The sequence below is a fragment of the Melanotaenia boesemani genome, chromosome 11 (assembly GCF_017639745.1).
Source record: "Melanotaenia boesemani isolate fMelBoe1 chromosome 11, fMelBoe1.pri, whole genome shotgun sequence".
In the NCBI taxonomy this organism is placed as follows: Eukaryota; Metazoa; Chordata; class Actinopteri; order Atheriniformes; family Melanotaeniidae; genus Melanotaenia; species Melanotaenia boesemani.
In genome coordinates, this window is record NC_055692.1 from 36,119,798 (window position 1) to 36,145,353 (window position 25,556).

The following is a 25,556-nucleotide window of genomic DNA, read 5'->3' on the forward strand; positions in this document are numbered from 1 at the left end:
AATTAACAAGTTCATAAACGGTGACAATGATCCTGACTCAATGGTGAAAACTCAGATCTGCTTGTTGCGAGGCTGTGCTTCTGAGTCTTAGCTTTTCAACAAGTACCTATAAGTACGGAGACAAGTTAATTATATATGCATAAATTCAATAATAATTTGTTAATAATGCCAGCAAGCAGAACACATGATCTTTTTAAGCTTTTATTTAACCAGGAAAAGCCTCAGTGAGATTAAAATATCTTTTCTAAGCATGTCTTGGCAAAGAAAACAGCATAAATAAATAAATAAATAACAAAAGACGAAGTTATAAGCAAGTCCAGAGCCCCAAATCATGCAGAACATGTACAAACAGATGTATCGCCTTCCAATATTTTCTTAAAAGCAAGTTATGAAGTTTAAAGTCTTTTTTGCAGTTTTTTTCCAGGCAGAGGAAACATCAGACATGAAATCCTTTTCTTTCCCATCTTAATTTACACCCCTGTGATCAAACATATTAAATAAGTCAATACTGTCAATGAAGACTGAAAAGTCTTGAACTCGTCAGTAGAGAAGTGTTGAGAGGTAGGAGGGAAGCAGACCACAAACAGCCTTGTAAACAACAATATGCCAATGTCAAAGCCTTCATTTCATCAAAGAGGGCCATATTTATAATAATAAACAGGGATGAATAAGAGATGTAAAATTTGTGATGAACCTCAATGCTCCTCTAGGCACAATATGCAGAGCACGTAATCACTGGCACAAGACAAGCATGGGTATATCCATCCACTATCTGTACCGCTTAGTCCATTATAGGTCGCGGGTAAGCTGGAGCCTATCCCAGCATTAACAGATCAGAGGCAGGTACACCTGGACAGGTCACCAGTCCATCGCAGGGCCAACACATATAGACAAACAACCATTCACACACACACACTCACTCCTATGGAGAATTTAGAATAAGCATATAACCTTCATGCATGTCTTTGGACAATGGGAGGAAGCCGATATCTATAGCATGATACAAACTGAAGCATGTGAAGGAGGGAGGGCTAAGTTTTGCGGTCTGACCTCTGCATTTGAGAAAAGCGTGGCTTTGGTTTCGTCTATATTTATAAAAGTTTAAATTAGAGAAGTTTTCCTGAGCTGTGTTAAATGGAGGAATGAGGTGGGGATAGTGCCATCAGTGTCAAACGAAATTTGGCATTGGGGGTGTTTTGGTTAATGTTATTAATGTAAAGGATAAAAGTGTGGTCTGAAAAACAGAGTATTTATTTATTTTTTTATTTGTAAAATAGTTTTTATTAAAAAAAAAAAAGCTTTTTATTTTATTTTATTTTCCCAATGTGAATGCAGTACGCTTCCGTAGCTGCTTTTAAACAAGGCACAAAATAATCTAAACAATCCGACATTAAAGTGTAGGGAACCTTTTACTTTGAACAGTCTAAACAGGATGCGCTCTACATTACGTCAGCTGATTTGACTCGTGCTCGTCGTGCAGGTTTTGCATTGAAACCCACAAATTCTTCCACGGAAAGCAGTCCCGCCTTTTTCCTCTTGCCAAATAGTGCTCCAGGAGAATGGTCGCAGCGCAGTTCTCATCCGGATCTTCCTGCCAAATACTGACCCTTTTTTAACCTGTTTTTCTCGCACGTGGAATATTAACAGAATAAACATTTACATAGAACTATGTTTGCTCCTTGTACACGCTGGTATTTTCACGGAAGGGCACATTTCGTTTCAGAGGCAGTGAAGTTGAAAAAACGGTGACTGCAGTGCAGAGCCAGCGGCTCCTCGGCAGGGGGCGCAGTTTTCTGTACGGAGGCCGTGGGAGTGACCGCGAGCACGTTGGCCGATCCTGAGTCAGATGTTGTCCTGTTTAGATGCGACGTAGACAAGACGGAGCTGAACTGAAAACAGAATGTAACGAGCTGTGAGGAAATGCGTTCAGTTTTGGATAAAGATGGCCCGGTAGGGCGGTGTTTGTCCGCTTTTCTAAAGCATTGGCTCATGGCGCATCAGTGCCGCCCATTTGGTGACATCCGGTGATAACATCAAACTAAAAAACGGTAAAGTTACAATAAGGGAAATTTAGGTAGAAGCGAAAGCTGCCTGTCTCCTGAGCACTTCACACGGCAGCAGCGGCGCACACTACGAGTAAACCAGAGTACATGCTACCGCAGCGGGCACAGAGCTTCATCCACACGACGGAACACCCTGGAAAAGACGGAGCCACACCAGGAGGATGCCCAGCGCCGAGGACTGGAACTGAAAATCGCCACGGCAAAATGTGAAATGAACCGGGAGAGACCAGCGACCGAGGCCAACGACAGAATGTTGGTCCGGAGCTCGGTGAGTGCTGACCGGGTGATCTAATGGCTTGGTTTGAAATAAACTGCTGAGTTGTGGAGAGATAACAGCGTAGCTACAAATGCCCTCTTTAAACCGGGTCAGATTAAAAGCCAGTAGCTAATTAAGATACTAGCTTCCTGCCAGCCGGTAATTCTTCCGTCAAGCTAGCAGTTAGCTCCCGGTGCTCCGTGTAGCCGCTGGTTCTGCGTTTGTTTCCCAGCTTTAAAACATCAACTGTGGCTGGTTTCTGTTGTCAACGAGTTTTCTAAGAGTCAGTGTTCAGTAGCTGAAACTATGACGTAGCTCTGACCAGAACCGTGAAAGCCAGTAACTCCACTAACTAACAGTAACTCCACTAACTAACAGTAACTCCATTAACTAACAGTAACTCCACTAACAGTAACTTACAGTAACTCCACTAACAGTAACTTACAGTAACTCCATTAACTAACAGTAACTCCACTAACTTACAGTAACTCCACTAACTAACAGTAACTCCATTAACTAACAGTAACTCCATTAACTAGCACTAACTAACAGTAACTCCACTAACAGTTACTCCACTAACTAACAGTAACTTACAGTAACTCCACTAACTAACAGTTACTCCACTAACTAACAGTAACTTACAGTAACTCCACTAACAGTAACTCCACTAACTAACAGTAACTCCACTAACAGTTACTCCACTAACTAACAGTAACTAACAGTAACTCCATTAACTAACAGTTACTCCACTAACTAACAGTAACTTACAGTAACTCCACTAACAGTAACTCCACTAACTAACAGTAACTCCACTAACAGTTACTCCACTAACTAACAGTAACTAACAGTAACTCCATTAACTAACAGTTACTCCACTAACTAACAGTAACTTACAGTAACTCCACTAACAGTTACTCCACTAACTAACAGTAACTTACAGTAACTCCACTAACTAACAGTAACTCCATTAACTAACAGTAACTTACAGTAACTCCACTAACTAACAGTAACTTACAGTAACTCCACTAACTAACAGTAACTCCACTAACAGTTACTCCACTAACTAACAGTAACTTACAGTAACTCCACTAACTAACAGTTACTCCACTAACTAACAGTAACTCCACTAACAGTAACTTACAGTAACTCCACTAACTAACAGTAACTCCACTAACAGTAACTCCACTAACTAACAGTAACTTACAGTAACTCCACTAACTAACAGTAACTTACAGTAACTCCACTAACTAAGAGTAACTCCACTAACAGTAACTTACAGTAACTCCACTAACTAACAGTAACTCCACTAACAGTTACTCCACTAACTAACAGTAACTTACAGTAACTCCACTAACTAACAGTAACTCCATTAACTAACAGTAACTCCACTAACAGTAACTTACAGTAACTCCACTAACTAACAGTAACTCCACTAACAGTAACTAACAGTAACTCCACTAACTAACAGTAACTAACAGTAACTCCACTAACTAACAGTAACTCCACTAACAGTTACTCCACTAACTAACAGTAACTTACAGTAACTCCACTAACTAACAGTAACTCCCCTAACTAACAGTAACTTACAGTAACTCCACTAACTAACAGTAACTTACAGTAACTCCACTAACTAACAGTAACTTACAGTAACTCCACTAACAGTAACTCCACTAACAGTAACTAACAGTAACTCCACTAACAGTTACTCCACTAACTAACAGTAACTTACAGTAACTCCACTAACTAACAGTAACTCCATTAACTAACAGTAACTTACAGTAACTCCACTAACAGTAACTAACAGTAACTCCACTAACTAACAGTAACTCCACTAACAGTTACTCCACTAACTAACAGTAACTTACAGTAACTCCACTAACTAACAGTAACTCCATTAACTAACAGTAGCTAACAGTAACTCCATTAACTAACAGTAACTCCACTAACAGTTACTCCACTAACTAACAGTAACTTACAGTAACTCCACTAACAGTAACTCCATTAACTAACAGTAACTAACAGTAACTCCACTAACTAACAGTAACTAACAGTAACTCCACTAACTAACAGTAACTTACAGTAACTCCACTAACTAACAGTAACTCCATTAACTAACAGTAACTAACAGTAACTCCACTAACTAACAGTAACTTACAGTAACTCCACTAACTAACAGTAACTTACAGTAACTCCACTAACTAACAGTAACTCCATTAACTAACAGTAACTAACAGTAACTCCACTAACTAACAGTAACTTACAGTAACTCCACTAACTAACAGTAACTTACAGTAACTCCACTAACTAACAGTAACTCCATTAACTAACAGTAACTTACAGTAACTCCACTAACTAACAGTAACTCCACTAACAGTAACTCCACTAACTAACAGTAACTTACAGTAACTCCACTAACTAACAGTAACTCCATTAACTAACAGTAACTAACAGTAACTCCACTAACTAACAGTAACTAACAGTTCTAGGAAATCTATAATATATAATATAAGGAGGAAAAAGTGGAAACATGGAAATAGTTTCTGTTGTGTGTTTGTTTCTAATATTTTTTCACCTGAAAGACTTGAGAGAACGATGAGATGAGAAAAGGTTTGGTCTCTGTTGGTCTGTGTGTTATTTCTACAAAGTTCTGTTAGTAATAAATTCTGCTTTCTTCTTCTGGTCGACCTTTATGCTGCTACATCTATTCATACATTCATTTTACATCATTTTACCTCCCAGTCTGACAGCTAATTTGGTTTTAACTTGCACCTAAAGATGTCTGAGTTAAACGCTGTCGTTTGAGTCAGCTGGGATTCTCCGTGTGGAAAAATGACCATGTGATGGATTTTCCCGTGCTGCCTGTTAGCTTGCATGTTCCAGCTGGTCATGAGTGTGATGGAGAGAAATGGTTCAGACTTGTTCACTGCTGCTGTTCCCCAGAACAGAAAAAACAGCTAATCATTGTTGTTTATGTGTCGGGTTGGTTCCAGTGATTTCTTCTCTAAAATGTCAGAGTTTTGTCGTTCTGCGTCCACAGTGGATCACACGGGCTCGTTCTGATCACACCAGGATTTACTCTGTGGCAGCAGCACGAATGGGTCGCTCACTTCCTGTTGGCTTAAACGTAGCGGTGCTGTATTTATGTCGGCGCCTCAGACGAGTCTGGTTGTTAAAGCTGCTCAGGATCAAACAGAAAATCCCTCCTTATGCAACAGATGCTGCAGAGTTAACGTGATGAGCCACAGCAGAGGAAACCTTTCATTTACGTCTTACTACAAACTAACACAAAGCACAGCCAAACAGTGACGTGGTCTTCCTCTGTCTGCCAGCACTGACTCCACTGTTTGAATAACCTTTATTGAACCGTCAGTGAACAGAGAAGCAGTGACTTGTGTTCACACGTCAGCCAGTTGATCGATGCTTCAGCTCCTGTTCCAGAGGCTCTGGACTGAGGAAGACTCCTGAAACATCCAGGAGTGGGTTTTATTCACGTACACAGATTCACTTTAGTCCAGCAGAGTCACCTGACTCATTTCATTGAGTTTGAACATTAACCCTTGAAACGCTGCTAGATCTGCGGCACCTCCAACGCTATCACTTCTACCATCACCAGCGTCTCAGGAGCGCTGGTGTGTAGCTCTGTGATGATAGCTACCCTTCAGGTAATCTACAGAAGTTTTCCAGGCATTTCTATCCCGTCCAGGAAGTTTACAATCCAGCCATGATGAAGCCACTTCCTGTCAGACTTTCCACCAATCAGAGAGCTTAGATTGACGGTAACGTCCAATCAGGAGCAGCCAAAGATCAACCAGTGAGCAGAAAGTTCTATGTGTGTGTGAAAAGAAGAAAAATAATGCTCCTCTATGGCTGGAATAAAGCCAAGAAGACGTTTCTGATGCACGGTGGCGCCACAAAGCAGCTGAGCTGGAGTTGGTTTAGTGAGGATAGCAGGTAAATAGTAGCAGGAATAACTGGAAATGAGGAAAAAGTGGAAACATGGAAATAGTTTCTGTTGTGTGTTTGTGTCAGTCTAACAACTGAGGCTGCCCTGAAAAATAATGTCTAGCTGTTGCTTGGGATTAAAAGCTTCAGCTTCTAGATGTGTTTTACATTTAAAAACAACAGAAACAAAAATAGTAGTGTTTTGGTGTTTTAAGGGTTGAAAGTGATTTTCACCGGGTTTAGCAACATTTCTGCTTTAATTTGCAAACTTTAGTTTAAGGTTTTAAGAAGGTTTTTACTTTTTCTGTAAGATTTCTGCCATGCAGAAAAAGTGGAATCAGTTTGTAAAACGTGGAATTTGCTCCTATGAGGCAGAATTTTCCTTTTCCCCTAATAAACTAAGAGTTTTCCACGGTGTCTGAGCCAAGTGGAGAGAAAAGCGTGATGAGTCAAAGTGCTGCAGCTTCCTGTCTGTGTGACGTCACCAGCCCCTGCAGGAAGTCGGTCACGGCTGCAGACTGAAACCTGTTGAGCTGCTGACATGTTCTACATCCATGTGTTTCTGCTCCCTGCAGTACGGCCGAGGCCGAGCCAAAGTGACTCATGCGGTGGTTGTGATCTTCCTGGAGTTCTTCGCCTGGGGGCTACTGACCACGCCCATGCTGACCGTGAGTAACCACACCAACACGCCGCCTCAGAAAGCGTCAGGGGAGCATGCTGAGTGTGTTCAGCTGCATCACCCAAACACCAAAACATTCAACAGGGCTGGATGACCAAATACTGACAGATGCTTTTCTTTTACACTTAAGCTTGTCGGGTGTACCTGAACGCACCATATAGTCCCTCGTTCTGCATCGACTTCCAAACCTTTATCTATTTCCCTTTAGTTTTTACAGCTATCTAGAAATAAAAGAGCCTCAGAAGTGGTGTTTGTCTGGTGGATCGCTGTGCTCATGCACATGTGCAGAAAGCCAGTCGGTCCTTTGTTTCATTGTCCTGATTGTTTCTGTATTCACAGTCTCACACACTTTCCCCTTCTGGACTTGTTCCTGTTGTTTCAGCCAAACACAAAAACAGAAACCTTGTTTCCGCCAGCGGGTTGGGACGGTTAGGGTGCAGTTTATAAACTGTAACCTCGTTGCGTTTCCATAGAAACCGTAACCTTACCTGAGAGGCGGAGTATGAGCTGGATAGCGGTAGATGCCTCAGCTACACAGCAGCATGCCGCCATCGCAGTGCAGCACCTTCCTTAACGCAGTAACAAAGCAGGAGGTCGTCCACCAGCTTGTGTTCTTTCTTCTTGGTGGTGCTCCGTGACGCCGTTTTAAACAGATCTAATCAATAAAAAGAAAATGTGTTGCTCTGTTTTTACGCCAGGTCACACAGGAAGGGACTTTTTTTCTTCAACCAATCAACGGATTGCGTGTCAAACTCCACCCTTTCAGGTCAGGTCGGTTAGATTGGTACACCAACAGAGCAGGATGGCGTAGGGTAGGATTTTAGGGTACCCTTTCCCAGTTTTTGTGTATGGAAACACAAAAAAAATGCACCCCACACCTGTCGGTGGAAACGGGGCTAAAGGTGTGCTCGTGCTGTAGAAGGTTACCTCTATGTTTAAGCGCGTGTGTGTGTGTGTGTGTGTGTGTGTGTGTGTGTGTGTGTGTGTGAGAGAGAGAGAGAGAGAGAGAGAGAGAGAGAGTGTGGTTGTTGGTTTGGAGACGTCTGAACATCTGCTTCATTGATTATTATTATTATTAAACCTTTATTTAACCAGGAAGTCCCATTGAGATTCAAAGTTTCTTTTTCAAGAGAGACCAGGCCAAAGTAGCAGCCAAAGCACAAAGTAAATGCAGAATACATATTATAATAATTTACATTTTCAAAGTAAGACAGCAAGTAGTCATAAAAACACCTAAAAAACAAGCACATGTCTCCATCACCACATTCTTTATGGAAGCTTAAATCAATTTATGGACATAAGTGTTTCTAGATACAGAGAAGACTCCACTCGGCATGTGATGTCTCCATTATTAAAAGGCCCAGCATGCACCGCTGGACTGGACTTGAGCTTGCTACTGCAGCTTTCTGCTGTGTGTGAAGATGGACACGTTTTCAGCCCTCAAACTGGTGCAGGTTTGAAACACTTTTATAGGAAACAGCCTTCAGAAATCCTCTTTTGCTAAATCTGGGAACTGTGTCTGAAGTTGACTCAGTATCCAGGGAAGTGCTGCTGAACTCTGAGACCTTCTGTTTTTAAAGAGTATGACCCTCTGTTGTTGTTGTTTCAGGTCCTTCATGAGACATTTCCTCAGCACACCTTCCTGATGAACGGCCTGGTGCAGGGCGTGAAGGTATGACCTCACACAAGCACCGCCACAGAGCCCTGCATGTAGACGGCAGGCGAAGCAGAGGTGTCGGGGGAGGAAAACCTCAGCTGACAGCAGAGTGTGGACATGGCGGCCAAACGTCAGCTGAACAGACATCAGCTCCTTTGTTAACTCTCCAAATCCGTCCTGCAGGTTTTAGATGTTTCATTATGCTCACTGGGCTTAAGCTAACCTGCTTGTATGTTGGAGCAGAGAAGCATGTAAAACCTGCAGGACAGCGGCCCAGAGGGCCAGATTCTTAGGTTCATTCAGAGATCAGGAATGTTTTTATAGCTTCCAGATTGTAGCTAACCCATGTTGTAGCTAACCCAGGTTGTAGCTAACTCAGGTTGTAGCTAACTCAGGTTGTAGCTAACCCATGTTGTAGCTAACCCAGGTTGTAGCTAACCAAGGTTGTAGCTAACCTAGGTTGTAGCTAACTCAGGTTGTAGCTAACGTAGGTTGTAGCTAACCTAGGATGTAGCTAACCCATGTTGTAGCTAACTCAGTTTGTAGCTAACCTAGGTTGTAGCTAACCCATGTTGTAGCTAACCCAGGTTGTAGCTAACTCAGGTTATAGCTAACCAAGGTTGTAGCTAACCTAGGTTGTAGCTAACCTAGGTTGTAGCTAACCCAGGTTGTAGCTAACCCATGTTGTAGCTAACCCAGGTTGTAGCTAACTCAGGTTGTAGCTAACTCAGGTTGTAGCTAACCAAGGTTGTAGCTAACCTAGGTTGTAGCTAACCCAGGTTGTAGCTAACTCAGGTTGTAGCTAACCTAGGTTGTGGCTAACCTAGGTTGTAGCTAACCCATGTTGTAGCTAACTCAGGTTGTAGCTAACCATGGTTGTAGCTAACTCAGGTTGTAGCTAACCTAGGTTGTAGCTAACCCATGTTGTAGCTAACCCAGGTTGTAGCTAACTCAGGTTGTAGTTAACAAGGTTGTAGCTAACCTAGGTTGTAGCTAACTCAGGTTGTAGCTAACGTAGGTTGTAGCTAACCTAGGATGTAGCTAACCCATGTTGTAGCTAACTCAGTTTGAAGCTAACCTAGGATGTAGCTAACCCAGGTTGTAGCTAGCCTAGGTTGTAGCTAACTCAGGTTGTAGCTAACCTAGGTTGTAGCTAACCTAGGATGTAGCTAACCCCGGTTGTAGATAACCTAGGTTGTAGCTAACCTAGGTTGCAGCTAACCCAGGTTGTAGCTAACTCAGGTTGTAGCTAACCTAGGTTGTAGCTAACCTAGGATGCAGCTAACCCAGGTTGTAGCTAACCCAGGTTGTAGCTAACCCAGGTTGTAGCTAACCTAGGATGTAGCTAACCCAGGTTGTAGCTAACCTAGGTTGTAGCTAACCCAGGTTGTAGCTAACCCAGGTTGTAGCTAACCCAGGTTGTAGTTAACCTAGGTTGTAGCTAACCCAGGATGTAGCTAACCCAGGATGTAGCTAACCCAGGTTGTAGCTAACCTAGGTTGCAGCTAACCCAGGTTGCAGCTAACCCAGGTTGCAGCTAACCCAGGTTGTAGCTAACCCAGGTTGCAGCTAACCCAGGTTGCAGCTAACTCAGGTTGCAGCTAACCCAGGTTGCAGCTAACCCAGGTTGCCGCTAACCTAGGTTGCAGCTAACCCAGGTTGCAGGTAACTCAGGTTGTAGCTAACTCAGGTTGTAGCTAACCCAGGTTGTAGCTAACCCAGGTTGCAGCTAACCCAGGTTGCAGCTAACCTAGGTTGTAGCTAACTCAGGTTGTAGCTAACCCAGGTTGCAGCTAACTCAGGTTGTAGCTAACCCAGGTTGTAGCTAACCCAGGTTGCAGCCAACCCAGGTTGCAGCCAACCCATGTTGCAGCTAACCCAGGTTGTAGCTAACCCAGGTTGTAGCTAACCCAGGTTGCAGCCAACCCATGTTGCAGCTAACCCAGGTTGCAGCTAACCCAGGTTGCAGCTAACCCAGGTTGCAGCTAACCTAGGTTGCAGCTAACCTAGGTTGTAGCTAACCCAGGTTGTTGTCGTTAGAGAAAATGCACATTTCTTAAATACCTTCAACCATCATACCTGTTTGCTTCACCTGGGAGTCTGTGGGCATGTTTCCAGGACCAAGCATGCTAAATAAGACGTGGCATCTATCCTGATGATGGAAACAGATGGTGATATTAGCGTGAAGTATACATACAAGTGTTACCATGGAGTGGGTAACTGGGTGGTCTGGTGGGCCTTTTGGGGGTTTTTCTCAGGTGAGTGTGGTTTGGTGTAGGTGGAGCGCTCCGAGTGCTTCTAGTTTTCTAGTTGAGAAGCAAACTTTTCAAACCCGTTCTTCAGGTTTGATCAAATGTTTTCTGGATGATGTCAAACGTGCATAAAGAAGTTTAATCCACATCTGGAAAACAAGAGCAAAGAGAAAAGCTGAGGCTAAAAAGTGACCATGCAGTGAAATGAGCTGGTCCAGCGGGCCTCCGGATGGGATGATGACCCTGGTGGTGCAGCTGATAGAGGGATGAAAACGTTCTGTAAACGAAACATGTTGGAACAGTTCATGAAACATTACCACAGATAAACTCCTGTAGATTATAATAAAAGCTGATGTTTGCTGCTGTCTGTCTGCACTTTATCTCACCGTAAATGTGATGCATTATTTACACAGAAAACAGATAAACAATGAAAAGCTGAGCTCAGCTTCTCAGGTCACACTCTGAGATCTCACCTCAATTAGTTTCAGCCTCTTAAAGTTTTTTAATATTTAAGTTTAACCTTTAAGTTTTTATTTCACAAGTCTGGTGCTGTCCAGACATTCAGAGATCATTCTGACCTGCCGAGGTCTCACTTCACATCCTTCCTGTCCACCTTTCTCCTCCTCTGCCCACAACGGAGGTTTTTCGGCCAACGTCGGTGAAAGTTTGTTCCTCTCATCGATCAGTGTCGCCTTTGATTCAGACGCTGTTTGAATCTTTCTAACTTAGATTGTTTTCTCTCTGACTTCTCAGGGTTTGCTGTCGTTTCTGTCGGCTCCTCTGATTGGTGCTCTGTCTGATATCTGGGGCAGGAAGTCCTTCCTCCTCATGACGGTCTTCTTCACCTGCGCCCCCATCCCCTTCATGAGGCTCAGCCCCTGGTAAGTCGGACGGTGTGGAAACTTCAGCAGAGTCGCTCTGTGGTGTGAAACACGAACTGTTTTGTTCCTCCGTCTCTAAGGAAACCTTCTGAGAAGTTAAACCTTCAGTTCTTAGAGAGGTGTTGGTGTTTACTGGAAAAGCACCAGGTGTGAATGGGTGGTAGCTGAACTCATGTCATCAGGAACCAGAGCTGTGATTGTTCATGTGAGCTGATAGCCGCGTTAATGTGGACATGACTTCAGTGTCAATAAAAAGTTAATGAGGCCAACTGCTGTATTTGTGGCCTGACGTGAGGCGAAACAGGAGAAGTTTACTCGCAAGCAGAGTCGGGGGGAGGAGTCAAACTGTTCGTGGTTAGACGAGTTGGCTGCAAACTTGTCTGCACGCATCATCGTCCTGGAAGCGTTGAGGTGGCGGACGGAGAGATGGAAGTCTGTCCTGCAGTCTGCTTAGATCTGTGGCAGCAGCCTCCAGGTGGTGATGGAGGAGGTGAAGACGGTCGTGCAGAAGCAGCCGATGATGTCATCAAACCTGAAATCACATCATAACGTAACAGCAGCAGTTTGTCTCTGATTGGTCATTCTGACACGACACCACCGGATTTTTGGAGAGTACAGCAGGTCTGAAAGAAGCTGCTGTTTTCTCATGATAACGGGAAAATTTATCTCAAACGAAGGTGCTCAAAGTGTGTGACACCTGATTTCAATGATCAAAACAGACCCTATGACAGCTGATGGGAGGGGCTACAGTCATGGTGTAGTTGTGGTGTAATTATGTGAAGAAGTCATGGTAAAACTTTACAAACACATTGCAGTTTCAGCCTTTGTTAGACTTGATGGAAGTAAAATCGGACGTATTGATCAGTGATCTGACGTCAGCTTGCGTCCTTGCTGTACTGAGGCATCCCGGTACAGAACAGCTCTGTTCCCCATGCAGAGCTCCTTCAGAGACAGACTGCTGCATCCAAAGCAAGGAGGAGGTCTGTGATTCTCTCAGTAGACAAACACTCAATAAAATCCAGAATAATTTATTAATGAAACTACTTAATACATCTTATTTTTATAATTCTTATATTAACAACCAGCAGGTTTCTGGGGGGAAGCTGTGTGCAGTTTGCAGGTTCTCCCCGTGCATGCGTGGGTTCTCTCCTGGCTTCCTCCCACAGTCCAAAGACATGACGTTAGGCAGGTTTGAATCTCAAACTGAATGTTAGTCTCTCTGTTGGTTCTGGGATGGACCAGGAGCATCTCTGTATTTGATTTGTCTGTTATCTGGAGAAAACAGTTTGTCTTTTCCAGATAACATGTGAGCCTGAGCCTGGCTTCCATAGCTGCTGAGGTTAAAGAATCACATGTAATAAGTGAATGAAAACCCGGATGGACTCAGAGCTCACGTAGAAGTCCAGCTTCATCCATCTAGTTCTACTGTTGTAGTTCTTTATTTTTTAGATTAGACATCTAAAGATTTGGACGGCAGCCGGGATTTACTGCTGCTGTGCACAGATCCTGGTTTTCAGCTGCAGCCTCTTCCTGATCATGTTGGACTTCAGTCGTCACATGTTGTTCATGTGAAGAGAGAGAGAGACCTCAAGCAGCAGCTGGATCAGCAACAGCATGCTCCCCCTGCTGGTCTGCCAGAGTCCTGCTGCTCCCCCTGCTGGTCTGCCAGAGTCCTGCTCCCCCTGCTGGTCTGCCAGAGTCCTGCTCCCCCTGCTGGTCTGCCAGAGTCCTGCTCCCTCTGCTAGTCCCCCAGCAGGTCTGCCAGAGTCCTGCTCCCCCTGCTAGTCCCCCAGTAGGCCTGCCAGAGTCCTTCTCCCCCTGCTAGTCCCCCAGCAGGTCTGCCAGAGTCCTGCTCCCCCTGCTAGTCCCCCAGCAGGTCTGCCAGAGTCCTGCTTCTTAAAGGAGGTCCAAAGAGGCATTCATACTCTGCATCACACAGAAACTGATATGAAGCCATCATCCTAAAACTTGCTAGAAGGGATGTTCCTGCCTTTAATCAAACGTCCTTGTTTCCACTCTTCTCCCTCAAAACTCTGCCTTCAGACTGAAAAACTCACCAGAGGGGGCGCTGTAGGCTTCTTGGGTTGGAATGAAGTCAAAGTCATGGACAGTTTTATTTATCTTTAATCTTCATTGTTTTCAGCCTCATTTTTTTGGGGAAATTGTTTCTCTGTGTTTAACTCATCATAGTTACACCAGGAGCAGTGGGCGTCAGTTGGGGGTTGAAGGCTCAGGGCCCAGTCTGGGAACCTGGTCTTCCATCCCAAACCCCCCTCTAACCTCTAGGCCACCACTCTCCCACATTTAATGACTGAAGGATCATTTGTTATGTTTTTTTGACACCTTTCAGTTCAGCAGGAAAAATCTACATGAATCTTCAGTTTAGCATCGTTGAGGTTCAGACTGATGCATTATGGGATTGTTTAGCTGGAACGTTCTTTTCTCATTGTTCTTTGCTGTTTCTGAGGATAGCATGTAGTTTGTTTTCTAAAATGTGGAAACATACTCTCGGTGAAGCTGTCAGACCTGCAGACGGAGGGAAACATTAAACCGACACGTCAAGCTTGTGTCTCGGCTGCAGCTTTTAAATGAGTGTGTGGTTTCCTTTGTGTGTGTTCAGGTGGTACTTCGCTCTGATCTCAGTCTCAGGGATTTTCGCCGTGACCTTCTCTGTGGTCTTTGCTTATGTCGCCGACATCACGGAGGAGCACGAGAGGAGCACCGCCTACGGACTGGTAACTACGACACACCGCTTCACCCGGTGTCTCCACTGGATTGGATGTTGAAGAAGTTTTTCTGTTCAGATGGGGTTCTGTTCATGTTTCACCATTAAATATTTGTAGTTCCAGTTCTGATACCTACTGGTTTCCATCTCAGAAAACAGATCCAGAAATCTCCCGTCCTCCTCTCCTCAGGTGTCGGCTACCTTCGCTGCCAGTCTGGTGACGAGCCCGGCCATCGGGGCCTACCTGTCGGCTGAGTACGGAGACAGCCTGGTGGTCCTGGTTGCCACGGTGATTGCAGTGATAGACATCGCCTTTGTGTTCTTTGTGGTCCCGGAGTCGCTGCCGGACAAGATGAGGCTGACGTCGTGGGGATTCCCCATCTCCTGGGAGCAGGCTGACCCATTCGCTGTGAGTTTCCTGCGTCCTTTAAACACATCAGGTCATCAGCTGAGCCAGGAAACGCGCAGCAGGATCAGCTGACTGCTTGATTGACAGGTGTGATGATTGTTTTGTGTGTTCAGTCTCTACGTCGAGTCGGGAAAGACACCACAGTGCTGCTGATCTGCGTCACCGTCTTCCTGTCCTACCTGCCTGAAGCCGGACAGTACTCCAGCTTCTTCCTCTACCTGAGACAGGTAACAAACACACACACGCACACACATACTATCCTGGAAAGCTCAACACATGGACTCTTGAGTCAGAGCAGATGAAGACAGTGTATCTATGTTTTCCAGATGAAACGATGTCCCCATGTTGTGAGTCGTTTTAAGCAGCACTGGGAGCTTGTGAACACTCCTTCAGCCAGGAATCACTGACATCTGTCTGTACGTCTCTGTGCTGCACTTTATGCAGCGTTCACAAGCTCAGCCGGTCATATCAGAGATCAAACTCCTCCTGAACCAAACCGACTGAAAGCTTCATGTTTCATCCAGTCTGGTTGGTCTCCAGTGTACCTGCTTCTTTGCTCTGACCCAACACTGAGCAGCTGTAGCTCAAACTTTTCAGACCTGGAGTCTGGTTCTGGTTCAGACTCTCAGCCAGAACTGGAACCACTTTGTGTATCATGACTTCCATTTTCCAGCAGTGAACAGTTTGCGTACAGTTTCTGGGACTGGTGATACTCATGAGTCTCCTGTATGTGTTTCAGGTGATCGAGTTTTCTCCTGAAGCCATCGCTGCCTTCATCGCTATGGTGGGAATCCTCTCCATCATCGCTCAGGTACACAACTAAACTCCAGCCATTCAGAAAGTTTCAGAGCTGCGTTGCTGAACAGAAACATTCAGTCTGAACTGCTGCCACGTTTTCCTCTCGGCCTGCCGCTGGAGCATCATTTCCAGTTGCTCAGTAATCTGAACGTGGAGTCTCTTGAACGTCACTCTGAGCATCTCCATCTGCAACCTGCTCGTGTAGTTCAGATGTTTTCCAACTATCTTGTGTAAAAAGGCCTGAACTGTAAAATTCAAGTTCTGACTTTCATGTAAAATCACATGCGGATTGAAATGAGACCAGAAAGAAGCTGTTTGATGTCCACACGTTGACATGACGACAGAAAACAGGTCAAATGTTGAATTCAGGCCACTTATACAGTTCAGGACTCTGGATCTCACACGTGACCATAAATCAGTCTTGTTACGGACCTTTATCCCCTCTAAATGTCTGTCTACGATTTCTGTGTTCATTCACGTCAGACATCCAGTATGACGGCGAACGGCACAGACGAGTCAGATCTCATTTCTAGGTGAAAAAAACTGGCTTCATTCAGACGAGTACTGTCCTATAAAGGGAACACTTAAACAACACAGTGTAACTGCAGCAGGACGCTACCTCCACCTTTGTACAAGGAGGACCAGGAGGAGCACTGCCAGAGCCCTGCAACATGACCTCCAGCAGGACACAGATGTGCATGTGTAGCTCAAACAGTCAGAAACAGACTCCATGAGGGAGGTATGAGGGCCGAAGTCCACAGGTGGGGGTTGTGTTTACAGACCAACACCGTGCAGGACGTTTGGCGTTTACCAGAGAAAACACCAAGATTGGTAACTTCACCACTGTGTTCTTCACAGATGAAAGCAGGTTCACACTGAGCACATGAGACAGACGTGTTAGAGTCTGGAGACGCCATGGAGAACGTTCTGCTGCCTGAACGTCCTCCAGCATGACCGGTTTGGCAGTGGGTCAGTAATGGTGGGGGGGTGGCATTTCTTTGGGGGGGCGCACAGCCCTCCATGTGCTCGCCAGAGGTAGCCTGACTGCCATCAGGTACCGAGATGAGATCCTCAGACCCCTTGTGAGACCACATGCTGGTGCGGTTGGTCCTGGTTCCTCCTAATGCAAGACAATGGTAGACCTTATGTAGCTGGAGTGTGTCAGCAGTTCCTGCCAGACGAAGCATTGATGCTATGGACTGGCCGCCCGTTCCCCAGACCTGAATCCAGCTGAGCACATCTGAGACATCATGTCTCCATCCACCAACAGACTGTCCAGGAGTTGGCGGATGTTTTAGTCCAGATCTGGGAGGAGATCACTCAGGAGATCATCCACCATCTTATCAGGAGCATGGCCAGGCGTTGTAGGGAGGTCCTACAGGCACGTGGAGGCCACACACACACACACACACACTACTGAGCCTCATTCTGACTTGTTTTAAGGACATTACATCAAAGCTGGGTGTTTTTCCACTTTAATTTGGAGTGTGACTCCAAATCCAGACCTCCGTGGGTTAATACATTTCTGTTGATAATTTTTGTGTGATTTTGTTGTCGGCACATTCAACTATGAAAAGAACGAAGTGTTTAATAAGAATGTTTCATTCATTCACATCAAATGTGGTATATGTCACCAAAGAGGAGCCGACTTTCATCAACTTCACATCCAAGTAGATCGTTCTCATGAAGAAGCTTAAACATTAATCCAGAAGCAGCTTCTTGATCCATTTCAGAGTTAAAGGTTTAGTTTCATTCATTTCAGTGAGTTTGTTTAAAATGTTTTTTTCTTTTTCTACATTCATGCTTCCGCTAAACACAAACCTTTTTCTAAAACTCATTCTGGTTCACAGTAACAGAGCCGTCAGTATAAATGTGTAATGAGCAGAAGGAAATCCTTCAGCTGTATAAACTAGAACTGCAGCTAATGACTATTCTGATAGTCGATTAGTCGCCGACTATTAAAACGACTAGTCGACCAATCAGATTGTGTATCTTGATTATCATAAATGGATCTTATTTCACTTTCAGCTTTGAAATTTTGCACAAAGTTAAGTAAGTCCGACGTTCCTCCTCTTTAAATGTTCGAGCATTGCAGACGTACTTCCGTGGTACACAAGGTCCGCTTTACAAACCTCACATGTATTTATTTTGTAAGTTTAACATGAAGTTATCCCAGACTTTTAACGTTCTCTGCTGCCGTTTTCCTCCCTGGTCCGACACCAGATTTTTCCCCAGGCGGACTTATTGAGCATGTGCAACTCTCAGCAGAGATAAAAAAAGAAGACGATGTCTCACTCTGTAGTCTTTTTGCTGACAATAGTCGACGGCTAAATTCGTTGTCGACTATTTTTATTGTATAAACGGAGGAGCTGAGAGCAACGCTGGGAAAGTTGGGTGCACCTCATGGACCCAATGACAAAGTTAGATGCAGTAGTTCAATCAGTGCAGAAGGGAAGTCTGGAGCCCTGCAGTCTGGTAGTTCCAGCTGACGGAGGTCTGACACCTCCATCAGTTTGATGGATAATCGATGAAGGCAGCAGAACCTGGATGAGAACTCATCTCTCCATCTCCAACGTACCACTCTGAGAGGAGTGGCGTCCAGCTCAGAGTTGTACAGTCCTACTGGACCTGAACCTGGTCTTTGCTGTGAAGCGGGTCTGACTGGAACGGTGTGGAGAAGGAGGCTTTAAATGAATGTTAATGTTGTTTTCTCTCTCCGTCAGACTGTCTTCTTCAGTGTTCTGATGAGGACCATCGGTAATAAGAACACGGTTCTGCTCGGTCTGGGCTTCCAGCTCTTCCAGCTGGCCTGGTATGGTTTTGGGTCCGAGCCTTGGTGAGTCTGTCTGTGATTATGTTGCTGGATGGTAAAAGTCCACATCCCTGCACCTGCAACACTTCAGCATGATTTTTTGTTTTTGCTTGTTCTCCTCCAGGATGATGTGGGCAGCGGGGACGGTGGCAGCCATGTCCTCCATCACCTTCCCAGCAGTCTCTGCTCTGGTGTCACACAGCGCTTCACCTGACCAACAAGGTGAGTTCCCCCTAACTGAAGTCAGACGGCAGCCATGTTTCAGACAGATCTGTTAATGCTGAAGGCTGCAGAAGCACCGTCCTCCTGGCAGAGGAGGACGAGTCTGGTCTCAGCCTGCTTGTGTCCACATCAGCTCGCTTTATTGATCAGATGGAAAACTAATCAACTAAACAAAGAAACTCAGATCGATATTTCTGTTCAGGTCTGATTTGTCTGAGCTGCTCACATCAGTCTGAGGTTGTTCTTTGTTTTGGTCATCCACATTTTGTATCCATATACACCCACAGTCCACTTCACCAGGTCCAGTTTCTACTACCGGGCCAGACCTTACATGAGCTTACATAAATTACCTGCTGAAATGTTTAATGGGTTGCCAGGCAACACTATGCCGCTGGAACGATGGACATGTAACACCATGTCTAGTCTTTTCTTCTGCCGTGCTATTCCTTCACTTTCACTTACCGTAGTGATTATTTGGTCTGGCATTTGATTTAGTTTTTTTTTTCTAACTTCATTGAAAAGGAGGTTAATGTAAGTGTGTGTGTGTGTGTGTGTGTGTGTGTACAGGTGTGGTTCAGGGGATGATCACAGGTATCCGAGGTCTGTGTACCGGTTTGGGTCCAGCTCTCTACGGCTTCATCTTCTTCCTCTTCAACGTGGAGCTGATCGACATGCCACCGGTGGCAGGAAGAACCTCACAGAGCTCAGAGGTACACACCAACACACACACCAACATCTGAGGTCTTACAGATCAATTATTCTCTTATTGTTTTCTACTGCTGCTCTAACTTATTGATCAGATTTTTGGTGTGAGCTCAGTGTTTTGTTTCTGAGAGACGGGTGGAGACAGCAGACTTGACTTAAAAAGATGTTCTCAGGGCTTAAAATATCCCAGCACCATTCTGGGTCTCCAGCATGCTGGTGCTTTGCTGCAGGCACACTGGTAACGGTGTTAGTTACTGGACCAATGATATGAGAGGAAAGCAGCTTTATTCCCTACCAGACACATTACCAACGAATCAGAAGCAAGGTTGGGCTTGGAAAATGATTGGTTGGGAGATCCAGCTGCAGTTTAGACAGATGTTTCACCACACACGACAGAGTGGGACGTTCACATTCAGAACATAACATTCAGCAGGACAGGACATAATCCACACATTCCCTGTTACACATGGATCCGTATCCAGGATAGAGCGTCAACAGCCATAAATGCACCAGTTTCAGCCTCAGTTACACAACAGCAGAATAAATAGCTAAGAAATTCATTAAAACCCTAGAAACAAGACATGTAACGCCTCACACTAGCTCCGTCACTAGCATTTAACACCTGATGGCAAGAGGAATACAAGTATTAGCTGCTGGGAGCGAGGTAGCGTCACCTAGAGGGCTTCAAGGTAGCGTCACCTAGAGGGCTTCAAGGTAGCGTCACCTAGAGGGCTTCAAGGTAGCGTCACCTAGAGGGCTTCAAGGTAAACCTCTCTTTCAGGACATGGTCTGAGTGACCATCAACGCTCTTACCTGCCTGCTCCACGGAGGGTAAACCTGTTAGCAGGCTGTTTCTGTCCTTCACTGACGCACAAAACCAACACGTAAAAGAAAAAGTTGAAGCACTTCTTTTTGCAATAACCTCAGTTTTGATCAAATTTCAGATTGAAATCCAAAATTGTGCCCGAGTATCTATAGCTGTCCACAATTTCAACCTTTTCTCCGTTAGACATCATCACATCATGCCTGGAAGGTTTTCTTCTGAAGTCAGTGATCATTTCTTTAGGTTTTGTCATGTTAAGATCCAGAAAATTGTCTCCACACCATGTGACAAAATCAGACAGAGCTCTGCCATGCCTTGATGCTGGGCCCTGAAGAAGAGACAACAGAACATCTTTTCGGATTTGACCAGATAACGGCCCTCCTGGTGGCTCGCCAGGTGTCCGTGTACAAGAAGCGAACCCGTGCTGGAGATGACGCCGTCAGACAAACGTCCGTTCACTAAAACCTGCTGAATTCTGTCAGTTAAAATTTTAAAAGCAACAATAAAATCTGCTCAGAGTTTAAAAGAAGATGTTAAAACACGTAGTTCCATCTTATTAAAAGCAGAAGAGAATTCTGACATGGGGCTGAGGTTTTTCTACATCTTCATAAATTTAATCCAAGATAAAGATCTTGGCATCATGCAGGGCTTCCCTGCCTGGTAAACTGCAGCGGATCAAGCTTTCCATCAGAAGGGCCAAGGATCATTTCTTTAAGGACTTTCATTACAAGGGAAGTGAGAGCGATGGGCCTGACTTCTTTTCATTATGAAGATTCAGGCAAGGATGTATTCACTATGCTGGAATAAATCCACTGTTCAGGTTTTGTGAACCTCCACTGAGCTGTCCAGCGCTGTGTTCTCCCGCAGATTAAATCAGAGATTGATGAATAATAATAATGCATTAGATCTATATAGCAAAGCTCTTTACAGTGCATCCGTCTTTCATCCAGTCCTCATTCATACCTGGTGATGGTTGTGTAGGCTCAGCTGGCCGGTCCGCACCTCTCCACCACCGAACATTCAGACTCATTCATACACCAGCGATGCCGACACTGGAGGCAAGGAGGGTGAAGTGGACACAACAGATGGACTCGGGGAGCGGGAATCAAACCACCAACCTTCTGATTATTGGGTGACCCACTGCCGCCCCAGCTAGTAAATGTAGGCCACGGTACATGTGTTTTGTTAGCAGGCTGTGGAGGCCGTCCTAATCAACAACATGCCAACGGATGACTTTTTATCTCCCAAACAAACACTGCTTCACTGAGGGAGTCCGTTTCTTTTCTGTCACCCTGACCTTCTGTCTTCCTGTAGGACAGAATCATCCATCATCCATGATGATAGTCCACATAGTTTACCTTTAAAACCCAGAGGCTTTTCCAGGTTTTTCTATCCCGTCCAGGAGGTTTATAATCAGCAACTAAATGTAGTTTTATTCAGAGATTCTTTAATTCACAAAGCAGCTGAGCTGGAGTTGGTTTAGTGAGGCCAAGACTTGAGAGAACGATGAGATGAGAAAAGGTTTGGTCTCTGTTGGTCTGTGTGTTATTTTGACAAAGTTCTGTTAGTAATAAATTCTGCTTTCTTCTTCTGGTCGGCCTTTATGCTGCTACATCTATTCATACATTCATTTTACATCATTTTAGCCTCAGAATCAGACAGCTGAGAAACATCATGTCTGCATGTGAAAGGGTTTTTAAGGGTTAATGGTCTGATGTTAGGTGATTTTATTTGAGTTGAAGGTTGCTACAGAAACTCATCAGGATGAACGAGTTAAACTGGTCTCAGGACTTTGATGTGGTTGTGGTTGTGTTGTCAACCGGAGTAAATAAACTCTGTCTCTGTGTGCAGAAGTCGCTCATCCCGGGTCCTCCCTTTCTGTTCGGGGCATGCGCCGTCTTATTGGCTCTGGTGGTCGCCTTCTTCATCCCCACCCACCACCAACTGGCCGACGTCAAGACCTGCTCAACCAGCAAGACTGGTAGCAGCTCCTTCGCACATGCTCAGAACGCTGGCCCTCTGGCCACGCCCACCAGTGACACGGAGGACATTGAACCCCTCCTACAGGACAGCAGCATGTGACTGACAGACGGCCAATCAGCTGCAGCCGACATTTCTCTACACGACTGAAGATATTTATTATTAGCTTCTGTTTTCAGTGTAACATCACCTTTAGTCCTCTGGTCATATCCAAGCACCCTGGAGCAGGTAGCAACAAAGACCACGTCTCCATGACTCAAAACCCACAGGTAAACTGGAGAACCTCCACCACCAGGAGGGAGCAACGCGCTCCCTCACACTGAGCACGCGCAAAGCCCTGTGACATCATCGTCCTCCCAGCGTGGAAATCGACTCATGGCGTCAGAAATGAGATCATGTTGAGTTTTTTGTGGGCAGGAGTTGCCATGGTGGGAGTTTTTCAGACTCCTGGTTTTCCTGCTTTAGATGTTCCTGCTTAAGAAAAACATGAACTGATCAGTATCGTCGTCTCCTGAGCTGCTCTGGTTTTACCCACCTCTCCTCAGTCGTCATGCTTGGAGGAGTCAAAGTCAGTCTGAGAGTTCCTGATGTTTTTTTTTTTTTGTCAGCTCAGAACGAAGAACCAAACGATGCCATGACCGATTTTTATTCTCCATGTTTCTGTTGCTTATTTGACTGTTTCATCATTCTCTTTTTGTTCTAAATGACAGACCGAGACATTCCTGATAAGATGCCACAGAAACAGTCCTGTTGCCATGATTACAGCCAGGAGATGCTGTAGCTTAGCAACCGTAACCGTACTGTTTCTGCTGGTTTAAAGACCCTCGTGGCCTGATGATCGGGCTCATCTTACTAGTTACAGAACGCGGTCGTATAAACTGAGCTTACTGTCACATGATCCCGTCTGTGTTAAGTTTTATCCTGATGTTACTGATGATGCTTCACTTTTCTGTAAAACTGTCTGAAAACAACAGTCGGGAACTAATGAGTATTCACGCTGCTGGAATGCTTCCTGTGGATTTCTGCATCAACACTGAACAGAAGCTGGAACTTTGAAATTCAGATAAAATCACAATTCAATTATTTTCCTAAATCGTCCAGAAATCAGGCTCAGATGAGTAAATCTGGACCGTAGTGTCATCTTCTTGGTTCAGTATTCCTGCCCCCAATGTGATGGATCAGTTTTTTGTTCAGGATCAGGCTCGTGGTGAGTCCTGACTCCAGTTTTCAGACAGACCGTTCCCTTCAGACTCCTCATATAGACCCCCCTACAGAACGCTGCATTCAGGTTCTGTGCAGAGTGTCTGAAGTCGTATTTTCTCACCGGACTCACTTCTGCCTCCTGCAGACACACCTGAGCGCCTGTGCTGAGGTAGATGATGGTGTGGAGTCTCATGGTGGTTCTGAGACTTTTCAGCTTTAGTTTGACCTTTAACTCCTCTGAGACGGCGTCTCAGCTCCAACAGATCCAGAAGGCTCTGTTAGAACTTTTCCTGATGCCGAGCAGAACCTGCAGACTGAATCTGTGGCTTTTCTGTCCCAGAGTAACGTGAATAGTCTGGGAGTATGTTGGGAGCTCTGGTCTGAGTGAGGTCTGAAGCGCTGACGGGACCACCGACCTGATGACGTTACTGAAGCATTTCCAAACTCGTGTCCTCCCGCTGATCTAAGAATCCACAGGTTTACTAAGAAGAGTTTTATTTGAGCTGATAGAGCAGAAAAGGAAACGTATGCAGTATTCATGTTCCTCCTCCTCTTCCTCCTCCTCCTCCTCTTCCTCCTCTGTGTACATGATGCAGAACATTTGCTGCACTTTACTCTCTGAACGCGTGCCTCTAGTCATTCATGTTCATATCCGTTTTTATATATAAACTGAGAAAGACATCGTTCTTTTATTGTAAAAACATAATTTTGAATATTAATATCTGATGATAATAAAGAGAAACGGAAGGAGTTTGAACCCCGACTGTCGCTTCATTTCCATTTTTCATCACACTGACGTCTTAATGAAGCATCTTTAACAGAAACTCTTCTTCCATTCAGCTGCTCTCCTGTTCCAGCACATCATTCTAGGCAAGAGGACTCAGGAACCTTTTGGAATTCAAGTTTAACGTTAATAGAAAAACTAAAATTCCCACTGTCTGAGGTGCAGTGAATGCATCATCTGTAGTTACTGGAGATCCAGATGGAGGAGCCTGGAACGTGGAACCATCCCTGAGTGACACTTCAGATCCAGGAACTAAAATTAAACCAGAGTTGAGTCTCAGCTTCAGTTTTCTAGTTGAGAAGCAGTTGATCCAGATGCTGCTGGACAGGAAACCCAGAGACCTGTTTATCTGAATTTTGAATGAAAGGTCAATAACAAAAAAATATAAAACTGTTCTCTATTGGTTCTAATGACTCTACTAAAATCACTTGTTTTTATTCTCTTAGAATGAAGCATTTCTGTCCACTCACCATGCGTCTACATTTTTATCCTGCCGTCTGAGTGGACAAATCGGCAGCTTTGTCTGATAGGAGCTAGAGCACCGTATGGGATGTGTTGTACCTTAAAAGCATCATAGAAGAAGACGGTACATAAGTGGTTACCTGAAGTGCAGTCGTTGCTGCACCTGCGACCACTGGATCCTCTCTAATTAATACATTTTGACTACTGATGGCCACTGTACACGCACCACTGTGCTTTGTGTTTGAAGTCATTGCTATGCCCATCTTTACCACTAGATGTCAGTAATCTTACGTTTTATGTGTTTATTTGTAACCAGGACCCCCATCAGTTGCTGCCAAGGCAGTAGCCAATCTTCCATATAAAACAATAAGAAGAAATTACCTTCTAACAGATCATAACAATGCAGTTTAATTCCCTCACCTCTAAAACCCAAACTCCCAAATACACCAAGCCTAAAGTACAAAAGTTAAAATACATTACTAAGTCCCCAAAAGTACACAATAGGTTCAGACAAGAGACAGACTGCACGAGTATGAGAAATGAATAAAATAGTATCAGGATGATGCATTTCATGTCCTCTAGAAACCGGTGTATAATAACAGGAATACAAATAAGACGTCTTAAATTACAAATTCAGTTCCTCATCACGTATTTACTAATTCCTAAGATCACTTCACTCATTCCTGTGACAACTTTATTCATTTCTAGGATCACTTCACTCATTCCTGGGACAACTTTATTCATTTCTAGGATCACTTCACTCATTCCTGTGACAACTTTATTCATTCCTAAGATCACTTCACTCATTCCTGGGACAACTTTATTCATTTCTAGAAATATCTTGATTCTGACACCTCTCTAGTATTCTTACATGTCACATCAGAGGTGGAGATAATCTGTGGA

General features: G+C 44.6%; 1 protein-coding gene across 1 annotated transcript; it reads left to right on the forward strand.

The window, feature by feature from the left end:
* The first annotated feature begins 1,865 nt into the window (after positions 1–1,865).
* mfsd14bb (major facilitator superfamily domain containing 14Bb) lies at positions 1,866–24,157 on the forward strand. The gene is made up of 12 exons (XM_041999492.1): positions 1,866–2,331; positions 6,837–6,929; positions 8,550–8,612; positions 11,603–11,730; positions 14,351–14,465; positions 14,646–14,864; positions 14,978–15,091; positions 15,604–15,675; positions 18,386–18,498; positions 18,599–18,696; positions 19,264–19,406; positions 22,076–24,157. The coding sequence occupies exons 1-12, from the start codon at positions 2,275–2,277 to the stop codon at positions 22,304–22,306; spliced, it is 1,446 nt and encodes a 481-aa protein (XP_041855426.1). The 5' UTR covers positions 1,866–2,274; the 3' UTR covers positions 22,307–24,157.
* The last annotated feature ends 1,399 nt before the right edge of the window (positions 24,158–25,556 follow it).

Bases quoted from the DNA above. Each gene is read 5' to 3' on its own strand.
- mfsd14bb (XM_041999492.1), top strand. From the start codon at position 2,275: ATGAACCGGGAGAGACCAGCGACCGAGGCCAACGACAGAATGTTGGTC. The intron at 14,466-14,645 runs GTAACTACGACA...TCCTCTCCTCAG, and splicing joins GGAGCACCGCCTACGGACTG to GTGTCGGCTACCTTCGCTGC. The intron at 15,676-18,385 runs GTACACAACTAA...TCTCTCCGTCAG, and splicing joins TCCTCTCCATCATCGCTCAG to ACTGTCTTCTTCAGTGTTCT.